The 20,078-nt window shown below is 41.5% G+C and overlaps 1 protein-coding gene across 1 annotated transcript in view; it reads right to left on the bottom strand.

The window, feature by feature from the left end:
* Nucleotides 1-548: 548 nt before the first annotated feature.
* DSP (desmoplakin) overlaps nt 549-20,078 on the bottom strand; it is a gene marked incomplete at both ends in the record, with an annotated part of 38,430 nt that continues 18,900 nt past the window's right edge. Inside the window, 16 exons of the mRNA XM_082310325.1 lie at nt 549-3,743; nt 5,299-7,590; nt 8,434-8,532; nt 9,166-9,273; nt 10,193-10,276; nt 10,882-11,044; nt 11,923-12,116; nt 13,047-13,185; nt 13,506-13,672; nt 14,458-14,675; nt 15,183-15,387; nt 15,913-16,039; nt 16,430-16,584; nt 18,149-18,301; nt 19,099-19,224; nt 19,469-19,564. Coding sequence (XP_082166451.1) covers nt 549-3,743; nt 5,299-7,590; nt 8,434-8,532; nt 9,166-9,273; nt 10,193-10,276; nt 10,882-11,044; nt 11,923-12,116; nt 13,047-13,185; nt 13,506-13,672; nt 14,458-14,675; nt 15,183-15,387; nt 15,913-16,039; nt 16,430-16,584; nt 18,149-18,301; nt 19,099-19,224; nt 19,469-19,564 — 7,521 coding nt within the window. The remainder of the gene's footprint in view (nt 3,744-5,298; nt 7,591-8,433; nt 8,533-9,165; nt 9,274-10,192; nt 10,277-10,881; nt 11,045-11,922; nt 12,117-13,046; nt 13,186-13,505; nt 13,673-14,457; nt 14,676-15,182; nt 15,388-15,912; nt 16,040-16,429; nt 16,585-18,148; nt 18,302-19,098; nt 19,225-19,468; nt 19,565-20,078) is intronic.

The raw sequence follows: 20,078 nt of genomic DNA, 5'->3' as shown, positions 1-20,078 counted from the left end.
ACCAAGTTATACTTAAGAAAATGGCTAGCCAAACATAGAGAAGTAGAGCATCTGGAAGACAGAGCTTTTCATGTTATAGTATAGATTCTAAACCAATATTAAAGGCATTTTCTGTCCATATTGTTAGTATTTTTTTCTTCATAATAGCAAATTGAAAAAGGTCTATGTGGAAAAAAATTAACTACTGCAAGACTTTCAAGCCTCAGTTATCAGCTTATGGGTTGACAGTTACAGATAACAGGAGAAGGCACATGACAGAGTATTTAAAATATACAGAGACCAATTAAAATCCAAACACTAAAAGCAAATGGGAACCGAAACTCAAAATTCACAAGTATGACTTTTTGCATCCCATAATCTATATTCCATAAATTCGCATTCAAGCATTTTACAGCTTTTTCAGAAGAGAAGCTGAACACACCTAGAAAAACTCAAGGATTTTGCTTTGGGTTGCTTAGTTGTTGGTTTGGGTTTCGTTTTTTTTCAGGAAAGGGGATATATAATAATCTAAATGATATTAAAAAGCAGACACATTCCCTCACTTGTTATTAGCGCCCAATAGACCCACTGCTGAAGGTTGAGTATGAGTAAGAATATGAAGAGCTTGCTGATGCATCAAAACTTCCCCTCCTAGACCCACTGCGTGAGCCTGAACGTGAGCCAGAGCGAGAGCCAGAGCGTGATCCGGGTGCTGAGGAGACATTGTAAGGACTGGATATGCCTTTAGATGAAACGGAGGCTGCTTCCAAGAGTTTAAGCCCAGTGATGTCTTCCACCATTGACCGATTCATTGCATCTTTGTAGGATATTTTCAGCTTGGTCTTGGGGCAGGTCAGAATTTTGGGATAGCTGTTAGTGTCTTGCAATTTCTGGGCAGCACGACCATCAATCAATCCATTCCTAATGGCTTCTTCAGTACTTATTCTTCCACGCACTTCTGGGTCCACGAGACCTCCAGTGAGGTACTGGAATTCAAGGAACCGCTGCCCAGCCTCGTAAGGCAACCATTTTTCCTTTACTGCTTCAGCTGCTGACATCCTCTTGCGTCCGCCCTTTATGCCTTCGAACCCTATGAAGGCCTTCTGGGCTGGTTTGAGCCGTGTGGCCATATCCTGATCAATGATGCCTTGACTGGTGGCTTCCTGAAGCGAAAGCCTCTGGCCTGTGGTAGGGCATATTATGCCCCCTGTGCAGGCCTGGGCTTCAAGTAACCGCTGCCCGGTGATGCTATCCACGATACCCCGTTGTATAGCTTCTGAAATGGAGATTTTCTCCAAGTTTTCCGTGTCAAATATGGCTGCAATGGGACTGCACTCTTCTGGGGTCTCTGAGAAAGAACCGCTCCTGATCACCGAGGAAGAACTCCTGACACTCAGCACCGTGGGAGACCGCGTCACTGACTCGTGCCGAAACACCTCATCAGTGCCGTTACGGCAGGAAATCATGTCTGCAAACTGCGTCAGGCTTAAACTGCCAGAACGGTACTGGTCAAAAAACTTCCTCTCAACCAGACCTTTATCAATAGCGTCTTGGATGTCATACTGGCTACCTGTTTTTCTGTCAACAAGGACTACTCTGCTGCTACCATCTGATCCTGTAATAGTTATTTCTTCCCACTCACACTCCTGTTCAGCTAGTTCTGTATAGGTGTCATAATCTATGAGGCCTTTGCTGTACGCCTCCTGCACGGACATTTCCCTGTTTGTTTCTGGATCTACAATGACAACCCGGCGCTTCCTAAGGGTGTTCTTCTGCGAGGTGTGCACCACCTTCTTCTTCTCTCTCAGGGGTAGAAGGCAGAGTCCTGTTGCTTTGTCCTTCATGCATCTTTCTTTCAGCTGCAAGTAGGTCAAGTTCTCCTCCGTGTTGGGATCAAAGAACCCTTTGGTGTCATCACTTGGATCACTAAGGATCTGGTTGAGCTCTTCATTGAAGTAGCCACGCTTGTAGGCCGTCTCTACTGGCAAGCGGTAGCTCTCTTTGGGGTCAATGATTCCCCCAGTAGCAATCTGGGCCTCCAGCAAACGAATGCCATGGCCTCTCTCTATGAGCTCTTTGTTCATTGCTTGAAACAGAGAAATGATGTTTCCAGTTTCTGGGTCTTTGTACCCAGTGACAGCTCTTTCAGCAGAGAGAAGTTTCTCCTTAAATTCAATTCCAACAAGGCCTCTTTTGTAAGCTTCCTCAACGGGCAGCCTCACATTGCTGACAGGATCCACTATGAACCCTGTGGCTGCCTGGGCTTCTAGGAGTTCAAGGGCTGTCCCTGGTCTAACCAAACCTATTTTCATAGCCTGGTAAATGCCAAGTTTCTCTTTAGTAGCCTCATTGTAGATACCCGCAATACAGCTAGAGCCCTGAAGGAAATCAATAATTCTCTCACTCACTTCTTCCACTGTAATTGCACCTCTTTCCAAGTCGTTCCTTGTTGATTCCTTAATAATTCCAGCCTCAAGCAGTGCATCTGCTGAGACAGGCTGCCTGATCCCTTGGAATGACATACTCCTCTTCTGCACTGGGAGGAGGAGCAGCCCAGTGTGTGGTTCAATTCTACACTTTTCCTTCAGCTGCATGTAAGTGACTGCCTTTTTGGTGGTGGGGTCAATGAAGTTCTTTGTAGTGCCTTGGCAGTTGTTTAGGATCCTGTACAGGTCTTTGTCAATTAACCCACGGGATAAAGCTATATCTTTGGGTAGGAAAACACTGTTGACAGGATCAACAATCCCTCCTACAGCCAGCTGGGCTTCAAGCAGACGAATCCCAGTTTCTCTGTCAACCAAGTTTTTCTTGATGGCTTCAGACACTGGCACAGTTTTGCCCGAGAAAGGATCTTTAAATCCTGTAATAGCCTTTTCTGCCGTATAGATTTGTTCTCTGTCATCAAAGTCGATCAGATCCCTGGCGATAGCACTGTCCACCGTTAAGACCTCATTTCGGTGTGGGTCTATCACGCCTCCTGTTGCTGCCTGGGCTTCTAAGAGCAGGACTGCGTTTTCTGCTGTAAGCAGCTGATTCCGTTTGGCCTCAACAAAAGAGTACTTCTGTCTGGGTGAAAGAGACACCCCTGCAATAGCACCTGCCCCTTTCAGGTAGGGTTCAATATCAGCTGTGACTTCTTCCACTGACCTCTGCCCCTTCAGCAGTTTATCCAGTGTGAGTTTGTCTATCAGTTGACACTCGTACAGCTGCATTGCTGTGATCTTCTTCCGCAGCCCACTGAACAGCAATTTGGAGGCATCAATACAAAAGTCTTCCTCAGTCTGCGTAGATCTGTGGGACCCGTATGGGCGTTGCTTGAGTTTCTCAATCTCTCTTTGCATCCTGAGTCGCTCGGACTCCAACTCTGACTGGCTTTTGACAGCAGTCTCTTCCAGTCGGCACCGGTATCTCTCCTCGATCCGTTTGATCTCCATCTGCAGCCTTTCAATCTCATTCCTCAGGGTGTTCTTCTCCCTTTCACTCTTCTCTCTCTCACACTGGATCTTCCTTATGGATTCCTCTGTCCGGGAGTGCTGGCTCTTCCACTGATTGAGGTCATTCAGGATTTGTTGCTTCTCACTTTCCAGGCGTTGCTTCAAACGAGACTCTGATTCCAGGGTAACTTTCAAACGGTTCAGCTCCTCTTCTAATCTCTGCAGCCTGGCTTTGTCTTGCTCCAAAGCACTCATTTTTATCAGCAAGGTTTCTCTTTCTTGCATAATGTGACTATACTGATTTTTGGATTCTTGAATCCTATTGGATGCCTACAATTTTAAAGAAGAAATAAACCAAGAGAAGATGGTTAGAGTTTATGCTGGTTACAGTTATGCTCTCCACTTACAATGCCCTTCAGCCTGTCATTTAACCTGCAGCAAGCTGCCACTGGAAAACATTCTAGTCGCAGCAGTGCCTTACCCAAGACCATGGATACACATAAACCAGTGAAGGTACATTGTCCCTTCACTGACAGTGTCTCTAGTACTGCCAGAGACTCCATTCTGTTCCCCACAGCCTTGATTTTCTGCTGATTTAGTTAGCTCTTTTTGTAACTTTTTAATACTTCTCATAGTACACCTACACATACACAGAGCATTCAAGACTCGTAAAGAGTCTGAGGCTCAGCAGACATACCCTAGCATAGTCCTGCTAAGCTGAGTGAATTTGTATCAGCTAAGGACTGGTCATACATGGATAAAAAGGAAATATATGACTCAATTTTCGTTTTTCTATTAGTTTCGCATGTTACTCCTAACAATTTTACCTGTGTTGCTTCACATTTTAATTTACTTAATGTCTTCATGTATGTATACACATACACAAACACTTACAAGCATGCACATTTGTATAGTCCGTATTAAACAGAATACAAGTTTATATGTTTGTAATACATGCATATATATTTATGCACAGGTGTCAAATGTTAATATTTTTATAAAATGCGTATTAAGATTTTTAAAACAAAGGAAAGAAAATCTGAATAAAGGAAAGAATAGCTGAGAATGGGAATGAGGAAAGAAATATAAAGGGCAAGTACAGGAAAAAGCAAAGAAACATTTTCACAAGTGCTTACTTGTATATATTTAAACAGTACCTCTTTGGACAAGAAACCAGGCAGAAGAATGAAATATGAAAAAAACATTTTAACTTGTTTATGCTGTCGCCTCAAGTTTAAGAAATAAGGGCCAGTAGTAAAATCTGCAAATGCCCTTAGTGACTTAGGAACATAAACCCCCAAAACAGTCAATTAAACATAGGCTTTAAGTACCTCAGGTACAGCTGACAACATCATCTTTAATCCTCACTTGTAGTCAACACCTTACCCAGCTAAGCAGCACTTTGACAGCTTGTTGGTTCTGGGGTTTTTAGCTGGTTTAGTCTGTGATACCACTCAGGTCAGCCTCAAAGGACTGCTTTAACCCATCCTGGCTGAAACAGCCTGGGGAAGCACACAGCCAGCAGGGTACAGCTAAAGCACAGTGGTACTCCATGTACTCTCATCTTCCCCTAGGATGGTTTGGTGGAGGCTGGCACAGACCCAGGTTTTCTCCTGGGGTAAGGGCTGAGGGCAAGGCTCAGCTAGACGATAAGACAGCTTATGGCTCCCTAGCACAACTCCCAGGGAGGAAAGAGGCTAAGAAAGTGGCCAAATCCTGCCATTTTTGTTTAAAAATGAACAGGGGAAGGGCCATAAAGGGGATATTAGTCACAAGTACAGTGAACTTAAACAGCAAAGTGTGAATTAAGTTGATTCAAACGGACACTGCAATTAATTATATATCTGAAAGACAGTAAAGCCGGGATCAAAATATGTGTGAATACCTCTAGAGCTTGCTTTTGGAATTTTTCAATTTCCTGTCTCAATTTTTCCCTTTCTTTCTGTAAATCATTAATCAACCCCTGAAGTTCCAGGGTTTGCTTGCTGCTCGTCTGAAGCTGATTCTTTAGTTCAGCAATGGCAGTATTTTTCTCATCAACTTCACTTCTGACCATTCTGAGGTCATCGTACTCCAATCTAACATTTCGCAGCTCTTCCTCCAGTAACAAGTGTTCCTTGGTTAGGTTCTCGGTGAGAGACTGAAGCCTTTCAATTTCTATTTTGCACTCATTCAAGTTTTTGCTTTTCTCCTCAGAGGTTTTCTGTAAGTGCTCATATCGTAGGTGAGCCTGTTTTAATTGCTCCTGCTCTTGGACCAACTGACGGCGTAAAGTCTCAATATCAGACGTGTATTTTCTTATCTCCTCCATGTATCTCTGCTTCTCTCTCACATGACCGTCTAATACTTCTCGCTGGTGTCTAAGGTCATCTTCATTCCTCTTCTTTACAATAGACACTTCCTCTATCTGCTGTGTGAGGTTAGTTATTTTAACCGATTGCTCTCTGAGAGATCTCCTCATGCCTTCTATTTCCTCCTCCAGTTTCTTCCTCCTGGACGTCTCCTCCATTACATTTTTATTCTGCCTGCAAAGTTCCTCCTCCAGCTTATGTTTCTGGATCTGCAAGTCTTTTACAGTGCTCTGGAACTTTGCACTTTCTTGATCCCTGCCTTTTTTCTCTTGCGAAACTCTTTCATAGTCAATTTTCAGTCTGGCCAGTTCCTGCTCTTGGATCCTCAGCTTGTTAATTGTCTCAGTAGCACTCGTGTTTGCTTTCTGCAGGTCAAACTGGACTCTTTTTAACTGACTGTTCTCATCCTCTAGTTCTTTTCTCTGACTTGTTTCTACATCCAACAACTTTCGCAGCCTTTCGATCTCTTTGTTTCTCTCCTTAATGGTCTTAGAAGCATCATCAAGCGACTGTTTGTACTGCATGCTTTCATCAGAGTGCCTCTGAATAACTTGTTTCAGCTCAATCTCCAGCTGCTGTTTCTTCTGAGAAAGCTCTGAGCCAGCTGCCTTCTGCTGCTGAGCATTCTCTTCTATTTTCCGTAGATTATCTGTTGTCTGACTTATTGTATTCTTCAGTCTCCTAATTTCCTCACACAAATTCCTATTTTCTCTCATGGCATTATCAAGCTGTGTTCTATAATTATTTGTGTCCTCTTCCTTTTGCATGGTGACCTGGTGAATTGTGGTCTTTGTGATATTAATCTCAGTTTCATATTTGTTCTTTAAACTAATAATTTCCTCATCATAACTGTTCCTTACCTTAGCCAATTCATTTTCAAGTTCCCATCGGCTTTTAGCCTCTTCCTGAAGCTGAACCTTTAGCCTTTCCAGCTCCTTAGTTTTATCCTGAATAGTTGAGGCAGCCTCCTCAAGAGCCTGCTTGTATCTTGAGTTGTCCTCGCCACGAAGCTGAATGATCTGTTTCAGCTCCAGCTCTAACTGATGCTTTTGCTGTGACACCTCAGAACTGCAAGCCTTCTGCTGAAGAGCATCTTCTTCTGCCCTCCTCCGTTGATCTGTGGTTTGCAGAATGGCATCGTTCAGCCTCACAATCTCATCCTTAAGGTCTCTGTTTTCTCTTGTCAGTCTGTCAACCTGGGCTCTGAGGCCTTTTGCATCATCATCTTTCTGTGCAGCTATCTGCTGGATTGTGGTCTTCTTAATATTAATCTCTGTTTCATACTTGTTCTTTAAATTACTCATCTCCTCGCTAAACTGGTTTCTTACCTTAGCCAGCTCATTTTCATATTCCCTCTTCCGTGTGCCTTCGTCCTGAAGAAGAACCCTTAATCTTTCTATCTCGTACTCCTTCTCCTTGATGACCTTCTCAGACTCTAACTTTTGCCAACCAAGGCTGTCTTTCTCGTTTTGTCTTGTTTTCTGCAGCTGGTCATAGTCATTCTTCTGCTGCTCATATCTATCCTCCAGCAACTTCCTTTTCCTTTTCTCATCTTCAGTCTCATAAGTCAGCCTGGTTATTCTGTCATTTAGATCCTTTATTTGGGCATAGCATTTGTCCAGGTTTTGCTTAGCAGAATTTCCATCCATTTCAGCTTGTCTTTTCATCTCCTCCAAACTCATCAGCTTTGCCTTGAGCTGAGAAATGTCCATCTGGTACTTCTGCAGATTTTGCTCCAGGAATTTATGTTTGTTGCTTGTCTCTGAATTTGAATCCCTGGCAAGCCTGAGTTCTTCTTCTAGGAGTTCAATTTTGGTGTTTTTCATCTGCAAAATGACAGCAGAAAAACAAACAAACAAAAAACCCTCATAAACATTTGTGACAACTGTTTCAAAATCATCACATAAAATACAATATACATTTTTAACACTGACAACTAACAAAGCATTTTTTCCTCTGCTTCGATGAGAGCTCAAAATCCTTTTTTATTTAACGTCATCAAGACAAATTCTAGAATCCTCATTTATTCAGAGTCAAACTTTATTCAGAAATCAGCATAATGACTTTCAGAGGGGAAAAGGTACTTGATGGGGGGAGGGAGATGCAATACAGATAGTAAAATCTGATGTACCAAGAGTTCACCAACAAAGTATTAAAAAGCCTCATTTAGAACCTTCACCATTTTCAAACAGGTGATTCACAGTCCATATGTGTGACCTCTTAAATGGGCCTCTCTGTTTCCACTGAGCTAAATCAAATCAGGAGTTACTCCATTCGAAACACTATAGATATAGCCTGAAATGAGGTGGGCCCCTTAACCATGAGGAGCAAGTTTTCAGCACTGAGATAACTGTACTCTCACTGAGGTCAAGGCTCTGATGGGCAGAGAAGGACCTCTTGCATGCTTTGAGGAGCACCTCCTAACTACCAAGAAGGCTAATGTTCTCCACCTCACACATGACCTTGGAGGTAACTTTGCAAGATGGTGTACTCTTTGACAAAAAATGCATGAAACTGCTTATATGCCTCCTTCATGGGACACCACTGAGCTCAGGATTTCGTTTTGTGGGCTGTTTTACACTGTACTTAAGCAGAAAGTCTTTGATCAGTGATAGCTTGCTAACCTGTGATAAAAATGGAAGGTAAAGAAAATAAAAGAGTCAAATTACCTTCAAGTCCTCCATGCTCTTTAACATTTCACTTAAGAATCTGTAATAATCTCCTGATCTTGTAAGAAGCTCTATGTAGCGAGACTGAGCCTCACTAGCCTTGAAAAGAAAGAGAATTGTTAGCAGCTGGTAGTACAGAATTAGATATGAACATACCAATGTCTCAGATCATTTCAAGGATTCCAATCCACTTGAGAAAACCTATCACTTGACAAAGTAAAAAGCAAATTCTCCTCCTCACAAATTCACATGACTTTCTGGGGACCCCAAATGTATACATTCTCCCTTCTGATAAACCCACACCTTCTTTTTCAAGATTATTTTCCCCCACGGCTGCTGTGATATTAAATCCAAGGCTTCATCCCCTGGTTCATCATGCTCTTCCTGTCTGACAGTCACAAGTAACCTACATTAAACTTTTAATAGTGGTTAATTCCCAGGCTGAAAGTGACTAAACCACCTGGGGCATGAATCTTACTTTCTCACAATATGTATGCAATGGACATTGAATAGGAATGAGGTAAATTCCTGAGGGCTAATCTACTGTCTAAATGAGCCCGAGTTGATTTTACACCACAGCGACTATTCTGCACTAATTCCTTGGGCTTACGTGCTTAGTACACATTACCAATGACGCTGCTAATTATTAGAATACAGCTGGATATGACTCACAATGGCTCACATGGACAAACAAATGTATTCAAAAGATTGATGGGGAGGAAAGAAAGATACCTCTTGCAGAATCAGCACTGCAGGAGACTGAACCACACTCTTCTTGATAGGTATGTTGAGCAATGTTTCTAATCCAGAACTGTAGGAAGCAACTTGCAGTTCATAATCCTGTAAAACAACAGGGAAAGGTAAGACCCATTTAGCAACTGCCAAGGAACTCTCTGGGAATCCGGATTTCCCAAAATGCAAATAAAGTTTTGGGGTTGACTTGGTTTTGTTGTTTGTTTTTTTTAATAAAAAGCTACATTTTCCCTTGTCTATATCTCTGGCCATGTACAGATGATCCTCTATCATAAATAGAAGCTCATCAGTTCAAGTACCACTGTGGAGACTCATGGAGGAGTATGGCAAAGGGAAAAAGAGAAAAAAACATTTTATAAAAAAGGGAAGAAACGTGTTTGTTAGTAGAGGGCTACCCGGAAGTGAGAAAGATTTATGGGAGCAACTGGTCTAGGTACTGTTATCAACCAAAACTTCATCAGAAATAACTGTCTCTGCGTCTCTTTCGTATCACATACACCACGCCATGTATATAGCAAGATCTTTGTCACAGAAAGTAAGATTGAGCTGGAGAAAGCATGGATATAAAGGTTACAAAAATGCAAAGACCACAAAACCATTCCCTGTGTATCTTCTTGGTTTTCATGGCTATTGCACACCATTCCTTCTGCATTTGTCTTGCCTCCTAGACCAGATCCTAATCAGACCTAATTCCTAAGCTACCAATCTGTTCTCTAGTCCCTTATTTTTTTAACATGTGAACTGGAAAGTTTGGTCTGGCTAGAAGGAGGCTTTGATTCTCCTGAAGAGAAGCTCTCATTGGTATCCTCTGCATCATCCTGTGGTCTTCAGGTGGCAAGTACACAAATTACTTTCATTATGTTTTGTACACACAAGTGCTTCACCCCAGCAATTTCTGCACACACACATCAGGGAGCCGATATTTCACCTGCCAGCAGAGCAGAGACAATGGGACGCGCCTGACCATGAAAAACCACACCCCATAAAAATGCTGAAATCCAAGTACCTTAATTGCAGCTGAGCACTGATCTGCATGCTTGAGAAGCTCCTCAACTTTGTCTCGCTTCCCACAGATTTCACTGTGCAAGTTCTGTCAAGAAAAAAAGTGAGCTGTGAAGCACTCCCTCAAGATTTGCCAGTATTTCCTCCTGTACACGCTGCCTCCATCAGAAGGCACCTGCAGTATGAGACCACTGCAACCCCAGAAGCTCAGACCTGACATGACCTGTAGCTGTGTGGTTTTTGCAACGGCAAGCTCTGTGCATGAGAAGGTTGTTCTCAGAAAGAACACCTAGCAACTGAACAACCCCCAGAGCTGGTGAGGGAGAGTTCCTTGACTTTAGCTTAGATGTATTCCCTCGCTTTTTATTTTTGTGTTATAATTCGTCCCATAAGTTGCACCGTCGTACAGTCCCTTGAATTAATTCAAAGCTGATGTGTAAAAGTGTCAGTGATTGTGCAGGAGCCAAAAACAGTCTTGTTCATAATCTGTAGCAGTGCTGACAGAAAGTAATGAGGATAATAATATTTCCTCTCTCCTGCCTTCTACACATGTGGTGTTTTCTGGTAACTTGTGTACTTTATAATTCAAAACAGTCCGCTGTATTGCAGACTGCATTGATACTGATATTTTCTGATCAACAAAACAATGTAAAATCCAGATAATTGAAGACAAGTCATTCAGGCGCTGCATACCTTCTGATCATGTAGATATCGCATGATAGCGTTGCAATCGCACAGCTTCATGGACTCAATAGAATCCTGCCTACGCTTGGCATCACAGATCCATTTGCACAGAGCCTGGTAGAGATCTCGGTAAGTTTTCAGCTGTTTGATCTGCCTTTCTAAATCCCATGATCTAGAAAAAAACAGGGGAAACTGTCAAAATGGAAAGTTCATTCTCTTTCTCTCTCTATAAACATTTTTCAGAAATAAGACACAGTAATAAACTAGGTAAAACTATGTGAACCTCTAAAAGGAGATTCTGAACAAAAATTTCAAACAAATGAGACTTGTACTGGTTATTAGTCACCCACCATGGGTTTTATTACCTCACTTTTCAGTAACTCTGCAATACGGAGAGGCTGGCACTTCCAGTCAGCTAAGTGAGGGATGGATGAAACTTTGCAGTGATAAGAATCGGGTTCACTGACTACAGTACTCTTGTTCAAAATTTTCACCAAAACAACCAGCAACCGGTCAATTTTTATTAACAGGACTAGCTTTTGGCCTGAAGTAAAACCAAACAAACCAAAACAAAACAAACCACACCTCAAAAAACCCACAAACAATCAAAATATGCCTTCGGTTTAATAAAGCATTTAAAAAAAACTGTTGGGATTTTTTTTACTTAATTCTTAGCGTTAATTTTTTAACCCTCAGGTATAGCGTATTCAGGAATAAGCAGCATTGATTTGTTTGAGGGGGAAAATGCTGACTGGAAGTACTTAATCCAAGAACACAGCAAGAATAAAAAAAAAAAAATAATTAGAACAACTCCTTAGCGTGTAGATTATACATTTAGATGAATAACTACATTTTCCTGCTTGGTCTTACAAAATCCCTTTTAAAGTAAGTTCAACCTATTCACAGTTGCTCTCGTCTTATTGCCCTGAAGTCACCATTTGTCCGCTGGAAGTGATGATTAGTGCACATCGGTTCTTTTAGACTCACTGTTAAGGACGATCTTAGTAGCAATAGCAATAAGGAAGAAGCTATTAGGAAATATGATCAAACCTGTTATCTATCTGCTTATCAACTCTCTGCCAGCGGTCTATTAGCTGGGTAACTTTGTCACAGAACTTTCCAATGTCCATGTCATACAGGGTATATGACTGGCAAGACTGTGAGTGAATCTGAAGCGTTTTCTGCAGCTCGTTTTCCAGGGCATTCAGTAGTGACTTCTTCATGTTTAGGTCTGCTTTCATTTTCTGGAGAAAAAACAAAATGCTGTCATACATCTTAAATCTTGAGAGGATGCTTAAATTTAATCATCAACAGCATACACAATATGTTGGAATCTAAAGATTTTGTTTCTAAGTCAGTAAGGTATGTACACTGATGTCAGCTGGACTTAATATATTTAAAGTGAAACACCTACTTTGGTAAACATCCTTCGATAATATGCTCAAGCTTTTTTTTTTGTGTGTGTAGTTCAAATTTACACCAGCTAAGAACAACTCCCAGCAACTGAACTGCAGCTCTCATTTAGCATGATAAAAAGGTAACCTGGTTGTACTCCATTTGTGCCACCTACACACTTTTTCCCTACTACACTTGAGAACAAGAATGAAAGAGAGTCCTTATTCTCCCAAGGGCACTCAGTGCACAAAGGACCAGCTCAATGCCAGATAAAGACTGGTTCTGCAAGCCAACTTTGTGCTCAGCAAAGCAGTTATTCTTTGCCTTCTCCCCTTGTACAGGACGGACAGTTCTCACTGTAAGAGTTGAAATGGACTCTATGGCAAAACCAGGACACACAATAATACTCAAATTTACTTGTTACAACTAGATGCCAACAAGGGCAATTAACAAGCCTTTTTGCAAGAAAGGAGGTATTGCCTTCAAATCTAGCTTCCTACGTGATACAAATAAACACAGACAATTTTGTACAGAAATGGATTATGGAGACCTTCCATGTCACTGGCTGCGGGGGCAGCAACAACCAGGGGATGGAAGTAGCAGTAAGCCGTACATTGCTTCCAATAATTTGCAAAAGCATTGTATGTGTATGTCATAGAAAACAACTGGATCAGCGTTTCCATCTCCTGTGGTTTTGGAAGGGTTTCACTTAGCTCAATAGACCAGTGCTGGCAGCTACGAATTTTGCCTTGCTGTGTCCTTGGGTCACAGCCTCTCACCTTCAGACAAGCCCTATAAGCTTCCACTTTATCAAGATCCAAAGGAACAGTCTCCTCCTCAGACAGTCTGACTTCAAAAACTCTGATCACATCTTCTGTTTGTAGAATAATCTGGAGCAGACACCTCAGTGCATTCAAGCTAAAATAAATAATACAAGACCAATCTGTTATGGACTGGGGCAGGAAAGGTGATATTTCTAATTAATTGCAGATCATTAGTTAAAGAGAATAGACAATACAGAAAAAATTTCAGTGATACCCATGATTCTCACTTTTTTTTTTTTTAAAGTCTTCCAGAAAAGAGAAGGAATTCACGTAAGTGTCTGTTTCTACCCACATGTACAGCATTTGTAGGAAAGAAGGTGTAATTTTACACTACTGGTAACAAAACGCAGGTTTCTGCACTACGAATTATCGAAGCAAGTGAATGATTTATTGCTATAACCTCAATTTTCTTACCTGTCTAAGTAGCCAGCAGAAACACCGTTAATATTTTCCAGTTTTTGAAACAGGGCATTTATCTCTGATTGCAAGTACACATACTTTTCACAGCCTCTGAAGTTAGGCAGCAAGTCCTTATGCTTATTGAGGGTTTCAGCCATTATTTGAGAGTCATTCTGCACACCCTAAGGAAAGAGAATGCCTGATTTACACATTTTTGGTGGCTGAATGATCATATACAGCACATATACAATTGGTCTCCTTATCCAAACAGTCTGCTGTTATCTAACCAGCTTGACTGAGGACTGAAGCAGTGCCTGAGCTTGCTTTCTTCAAGGTAAGTAACATTGGGCAGTTTCTTTTTTGCACAGTACACAACAGGTAATACCTCTTTTTGAGCACCTCGTCCACTCTGAAACTCAGCTCTGTTGAAAGCAGAGTGCTTTACAGCCAGCTGCCTACTGCACTCAGTAGACCTGTCAAGGTCCTTGTGCTCTTAAGAACTTCGCAACCTCTTTGCCTCGGGGGAATTTCTCATATGCTGAACCTGTTCTCTTTTCTTACTAATCTTCTCTCTCCAGTCTCCTTCAAATCTTAAAAACTGGGAGAGAGTTTGTATCCACTCTGCATCCCACAGACAGCACTTCAGAGGCAGGTGGTAAAGTAGGGTCTGTGCAAAAGGATATTAATAGTGCTTTAACCTGGATGAGGCTTAACATGAGCTCATGTCCACTTGACATCAGGCTTTCTGCACTCTTTGCCTGACAGAATTTGAATTCTAAAATCCAAGAGTCAACTTTTTCTACTTAGGAGCTAAACTCCAATCCAAACCATCATAGTTAGCTTCCAGCTGAGAATTTTCTGCACAGGATGTGTGTCTTTCCCAGCTGATCAGAAATACAACTGCAACATGCTCTGCGGCACAGTCATACTGAGCTTGAGATGCTCAAAGAAAAACATCCACAGTTACCTCTAAATCCTTTATTCTGACTGAAAAGTCATGCACAGCCCCTTGATCCACTCCAAGAGGAGTTCTTTGAACCATCCGAATCTCAGAAGCTTCAATCTGGCGCCGAAGTTTCTGAAGCTCCATCAGCAGCCAGGCCTCCTGCTTCTCATGTTCTCGATTTCTCTCATTAACGATAATGGTGTTTGAGGAACCCACAGGACAGCTCTCAGTTGGGACCACTGTAAAATGAATTGGGTAAATGTCAACTGCCAGAGAACTGAGCACCAACATACAGAAAGCCAATGCAGCGCCAAAGTGACGTAAGCACTGTTTTGATCTATAGAACTGAGAACAGGTAGAAGATCTGGGGCCTTATGCAGCTGTTTCAAGTAATGAAATCTCCCCTTCACAAAAAGGGAAACTTGTCTCCTTGAATGCAGCCGTGAGATTTTGCTTCCTAATAACTGAAAACATATCAGATGGACTAAATTACTGTCATTTTCCCAGCGAATTCCATGAACTTCAGAGGACTATTCCCAGATTCACACCAAAGGAAGAAAGAACAAAACATACTCTTCCCTGCGCACGGCCAGTTTTGTATGTTGGGAGACAGCGGTACAATTCTTGAACGTGTTTCCATTCGTATGTTTATGAGAAAATTTTCACATAAAAAGAATGCACCACCACCCCCCAAACAAAGAAACACAAGCAGTACAATCTCTACAAAAAACAGGAGGACAACAAACCTGTTTGTGGCTGCCGTGGTTGATTGGGCAGTTGTATAATCAAGGTTTGGTAGTGCTTCTGAGCATCAGTGAACTGAGTCTGGATCTTTCGTTTGTCTTCATCACCAAACATCTCTGAGCCTTGGCTGTTCCTTAGGAATTCTTGATAATGGATCTCCAGGTCAGTTATTATTTTTTGGTAATCTTCCTTACGCATTGTTTTCAACTGAAATGAGGAAGAAGATAATTTTCAAAAAAGAAGCAATTGGGGAAGGTTTATGACTAGTTAATCATTAAGGAACAAACTAATATACCTATAGAAAAAAACAAAGGAATCACATTTTAGAATAAAACCTACCCAGGCTGCCTCTAAAAATACGGTGCTAGAAGTGCCCTTTGAGCTCATCTATTCTTGTTATAACCATTTCATAACTTAAGAATAGTTTGAAATTCTACCTCTTACTCTTGTCTATCCATGCCCTTGCATAGTGGGAACAAGTACAGCAAGTATGTAATAAATCCCCTTAGCTAATCTTCCTGTTTATCCATATCATGTTTGAATGTGAAAGCATTTTGCTTCTCCTTTAATAAAACGACAGCTTCCATATATAACTGTGCAACCCACCAAAAGGTGGGTGCCCACGGTTTTGCAGAACATACATCTGCACAGGACACAGCAAGCACTGTTTGGACAGCAAAGGTCAGGTCATGGATGTCCCTGGTCTACAGGTAAAGCCAGCTGGAGTCTTACCTTGGCAATAGTCATCGCTCTGATTTTCTCAATGTCAATCATGCAGTAATGCCAAGATACCAGGCTCTTCATGTTGATATACAGCTGGTTCCACAAAGCTAAAATAGCTTCATAGTACTGCTCAATTCTGAGATGAGAAAAGAAATTTCATGGTCAAAACGCGTGTGTCCTTGTAGCATAGCTACAAAACATCCCAAGAAACATCCACCAGATGTGGAGTGCATTAAGGCTTGTTCTCTACTAGAAAAAATCTTGAAAATTAATTTATCCGTTACTTTCATTATTAGAGATGAGAAATACCTTGTAAAAGTTACGTTTTAAATATTTTTAGATCCCAGCAAGCTTCACTGAAGTGAATTTCCTCAAGTCAAGGGTCTAGTCCTCAATCCCCCACCCTTATAGGGTGGGGTGGCACTCTGATCAAGGCACAGACCAGATTTTGTGGTTGGTTGCAATTTTGAGCAAACTCTTCTATCTACTTCCAGTGGTAGGTGTCCAAACCCAGGCAGCAACTCACTTGGTAGCAAGATCCACTGCTAACGGATTGGGGGGTGGGATGATAAGACTAACAGATGGCACCAGCATATCCACTCCTCCAGGGCCGGTCACCAGCCACTTGCTGCGCTCGTTATTATCCTTCAAGATACATTCATCTCCTTTGCGCACCGTTTTCTGTAAGGAATGCAGAACAACATTTTTTTCTTTAGTTAAGTAAGATGGAGTTTCTAGGAGAGACAGACAAGGAAGACGTATCTAAATCACAGAAGTGGGAGTGCTTCCCAGCTGCCAGGTCTGGGTGTGCATCATGGCTTCATACTGGGGCAAGAGATCAGTACAGATCAACCCCTTCTCCCTGAATCTGTTTTCCATGTGAAGAAAACCCAAGAAAACCAAGTGGAAGCCACAGGACACTCTGAGCAGTTGCCAGCCCAGTTGATCACCAGACTTGGGGCTTGCCATGACAAACATCAAAGGTTGAGTATGGACACATGGCCACAGTAAGCTACGCAACCATGTATGGCTGTAAGCCAGTGAGCTGGAGGCATAAAGATGCTTAGTGCTGCATCCATACTTGCAAAGGGCCTGAGAACGAGAGCGGCAGAGCTAGACCCACTGGCCCCAACTGCTGGAAATCCTGACACCCTGTGGCCATGGGTGTGGCCACGGTGCAGGTTACAACCCCCTCACATCCAAGAGGGGGAAGCTCCTCCTGTCATTTATCCTGATGGGACTCTCTCCTTCCATCACACCTCTACAGCCAGCAAATTGATTTTTGACAGAACTAGTAAAAGGCCACAGGTTTTGCATTGACCTGACCATGCTGGGGCTCCAGACTTGTCTGGGCTTACCTTCACCCGAGCAGAATTTAGCATGCTTAACTCTAAGAGCCATCGCCAAGCAGTCAGGTAACCATTGCCTAAATTTGTTTAGCTTTGCTTAGAGTAACAAGTAGTTACTCCCTGTGGGCTGAACTTCTGTGACTCTGGAATAAAATGTGGTATGGAAGATTACAGACACAGAGTGGATAGCAGAAACCTCAGATCGTAAATACAAATCAGAGTGGTCAATTACTGGTCACTGAAGGAGTGCAACCTAGTGAATCAGGTAAAACAAGTCTTACAGATAACAGAACAGGAAAACTGGGTAACTGGGAACCAGTGAAGAGAAAGAGCACATAAGCAGAAAATGCCTCTAAGCAGACTGTTAAGAAAAAAAAATATAGAAAAAAAACCAGGCAGCCCCAGTACTGAGGAGGAAGAAACCACCACCATCAATTTTGTACTCCACCCAGCAAAAAACTCAGGATAACAAAAATGACTCATTGTACATTCCCTCATCTTTTGTTAGATGAAGTGTTGACCTAAAGACCCAGAGGGACACTGGAAGGGCGAGCAATCACCAAAAGAAAGAGGTAGATGCTGGGAAGCATCTGTATAACAATCTTAACCCAATTATCAATGAGACTCTTCTGTGCTAATTCGAACTATGAGTATTAATGCTATTTAATGGACTAATAATAATAACTTTGACTAAACTTATTAACCAACCAGAACCTAGCTTGTTTATTCATAATTGCATGAAAGTCAGAGCTTTTTTGTCGAAGGAATTTAAATGCTGACCAAAAGCAGACAAAGGTATTACAAAGGGGTTATCAGCTCAACAGTTTGTTTACTAAATCATTTGCCGTGTTCTAGTTTGCATGATGTAAATTCTCAGCCAAAAAGGGATACAGTACCAGATCCTGTTTGTAGTCACACAGAGCCTTGAGGATAATGGGCTTGTTACTCCGGTAGTCTGGGTTACGTGGCTTCAGCTGCACAATCTTCTTGGATTTATTCACCAAACTCTGCACTTGCCTCTTGTATTCAAGAATTCTCTCTCGTTCATTCTGCAAAGATTAATTTTATGTTAAAAATTCATTCTAAAAAGAAACCACATTTAGTTCCTACTGTTTTATTAAGAGAGGGATACATCTGGAGCTCACTGTAGGCAAAACTTCCTTTAGCTCCAGCTCTGGCAACCTGCAAAGTTTGCAAAACTTGCAAAGCAGGTTTTTCACACACATCTGCAATGTGGTTAAAGTGATGTGTAAAAAACCACAGGAATAAATGGAAAGAATCTATTATGACATGAATGCTAACAAAAAAAAAGTAGTAACTGCACTCTCAAACCTGACTTCATCAACTGCCCTTTTACATGACTGACCATTTTTCCTCCAGTATATTCAATTCGGAATTGTAGGACCTAACTCATGGTAAGCAAATAGTTAGCTAAAACAGCTACGAGTTAAGTCCTTTCCGAGAGACTACAGTGATATAAAGTGGCATGATGAATCATTTATTAAATGCACATATCCTTTGAGGCAAAATTTATTCTATCACCTATGAATGAAAGTCTTTCCTTTTCTTAATTTGTTAGCACATCAGAAACTTGGGAATTTGTTGGGCTCAATCCAGATTTAAAAAGAAACCAGAGTTCCTAAAGAGTATTACACAAATTAAAATAACTCTAATCCATTTGTAGGCTTTGCTAAGAAACAGGCAGGAATCTTTTTTATCTTTTCAAGTTCATGCAGCACTGTATATAAACCATTGCAGTGCCCCTGGGTTTACATTTGGTATCTGAAGAGGGCAACTGATTTCCAAGGAAAGCAGAACATAACCTATAAGATGGGTGTGACAGTACCTCCAGCTCTTTGATCTGCTCCAGCAAAGATTGCAATGACATGCTCTTATCACAGATGAATTTCTTTCTGATGGAGTCTTGTAAGTTCTTCAGGTAGCACTCTGTGGCTTGGGCCTCTTCAAAGAACTACAGAAGAAAAGTTGTGATTTCAGTTGTACACAGCTCCTAAAAATGTCTGCTAAAAATCAATGGATTCCTTTAATGAGAAATCCCAGTTCACATCTGGCAGAATGGTAGCATTTACAATATGGTAACATTGTGTTATGCATAATTCTGCACAGATTTAGAAAGATTCTGGTACAGAAAAAAATATCTGTGATGGGATTCACACTTAACAACAGTAGTGTGAACTCTCCAGATCACTACTCACCTGAAAGTAAGCCGCATTCTCTTTCAGATGAACATCAATGCATTTGGTGATCTGAAGAATCCAGCTCCACTGAGTTTGTAATGTGTCCATGTAGGCCTAACAAAAATAGTAATATACAGAACTCAAACCACTACATTGATCTCTCTCCCGTACCTAGACTCAAGAAAAACTATTTATGCTCCACATAAATGTAAATGAAAAATCTGCTAAAACAAATTCATGCACACCAGAATAACGTAATTCATGCAAATAGTTCCCTGGCTTCTAAGCATCTACCTAACTGAAAGGAGTTAAATACCTGCTTGTGGGATGCAGAGAGAAATTTGTTCATGACTTGAATTTTGCTTGATCAGCATAAAGCCTGAAGTGCATGAACAAAAAGGGGTGAAATGCACGAACAGCAGTGCAAATAAAATATTTCAATTGCAAATTGTCGCGTTCTCCTCCTTCTGAGGAACACTGTCAAACATGTTTGGGTTTTTTTTTTTTTATGATAGCTATTTTCAAATTCAAACTTCTCAAGTAGTCTTCATGTATATTCTTTAGAAAATTACACACAACTTTTACTTCACTGCTGGAGCTTACAAGGATCTTTCCTTTAAGGCAGAAA

The sequence above is a fragment of the Platalea leucorodia genome, assembly GCF_965183815.1.
Source record: "Platalea leucorodia genome assembly, chromosome: 1".
In the NCBI taxonomy this organism is placed as follows: domain Eukaryota; kingdom Metazoa; phylum Chordata; class Aves; order Pelecaniformes; family Threskiornithidae; genus Platalea; species Platalea leucorodia.
This window is presented reverse-complemented; position numbering and strand designations above follow the sequence as displayed.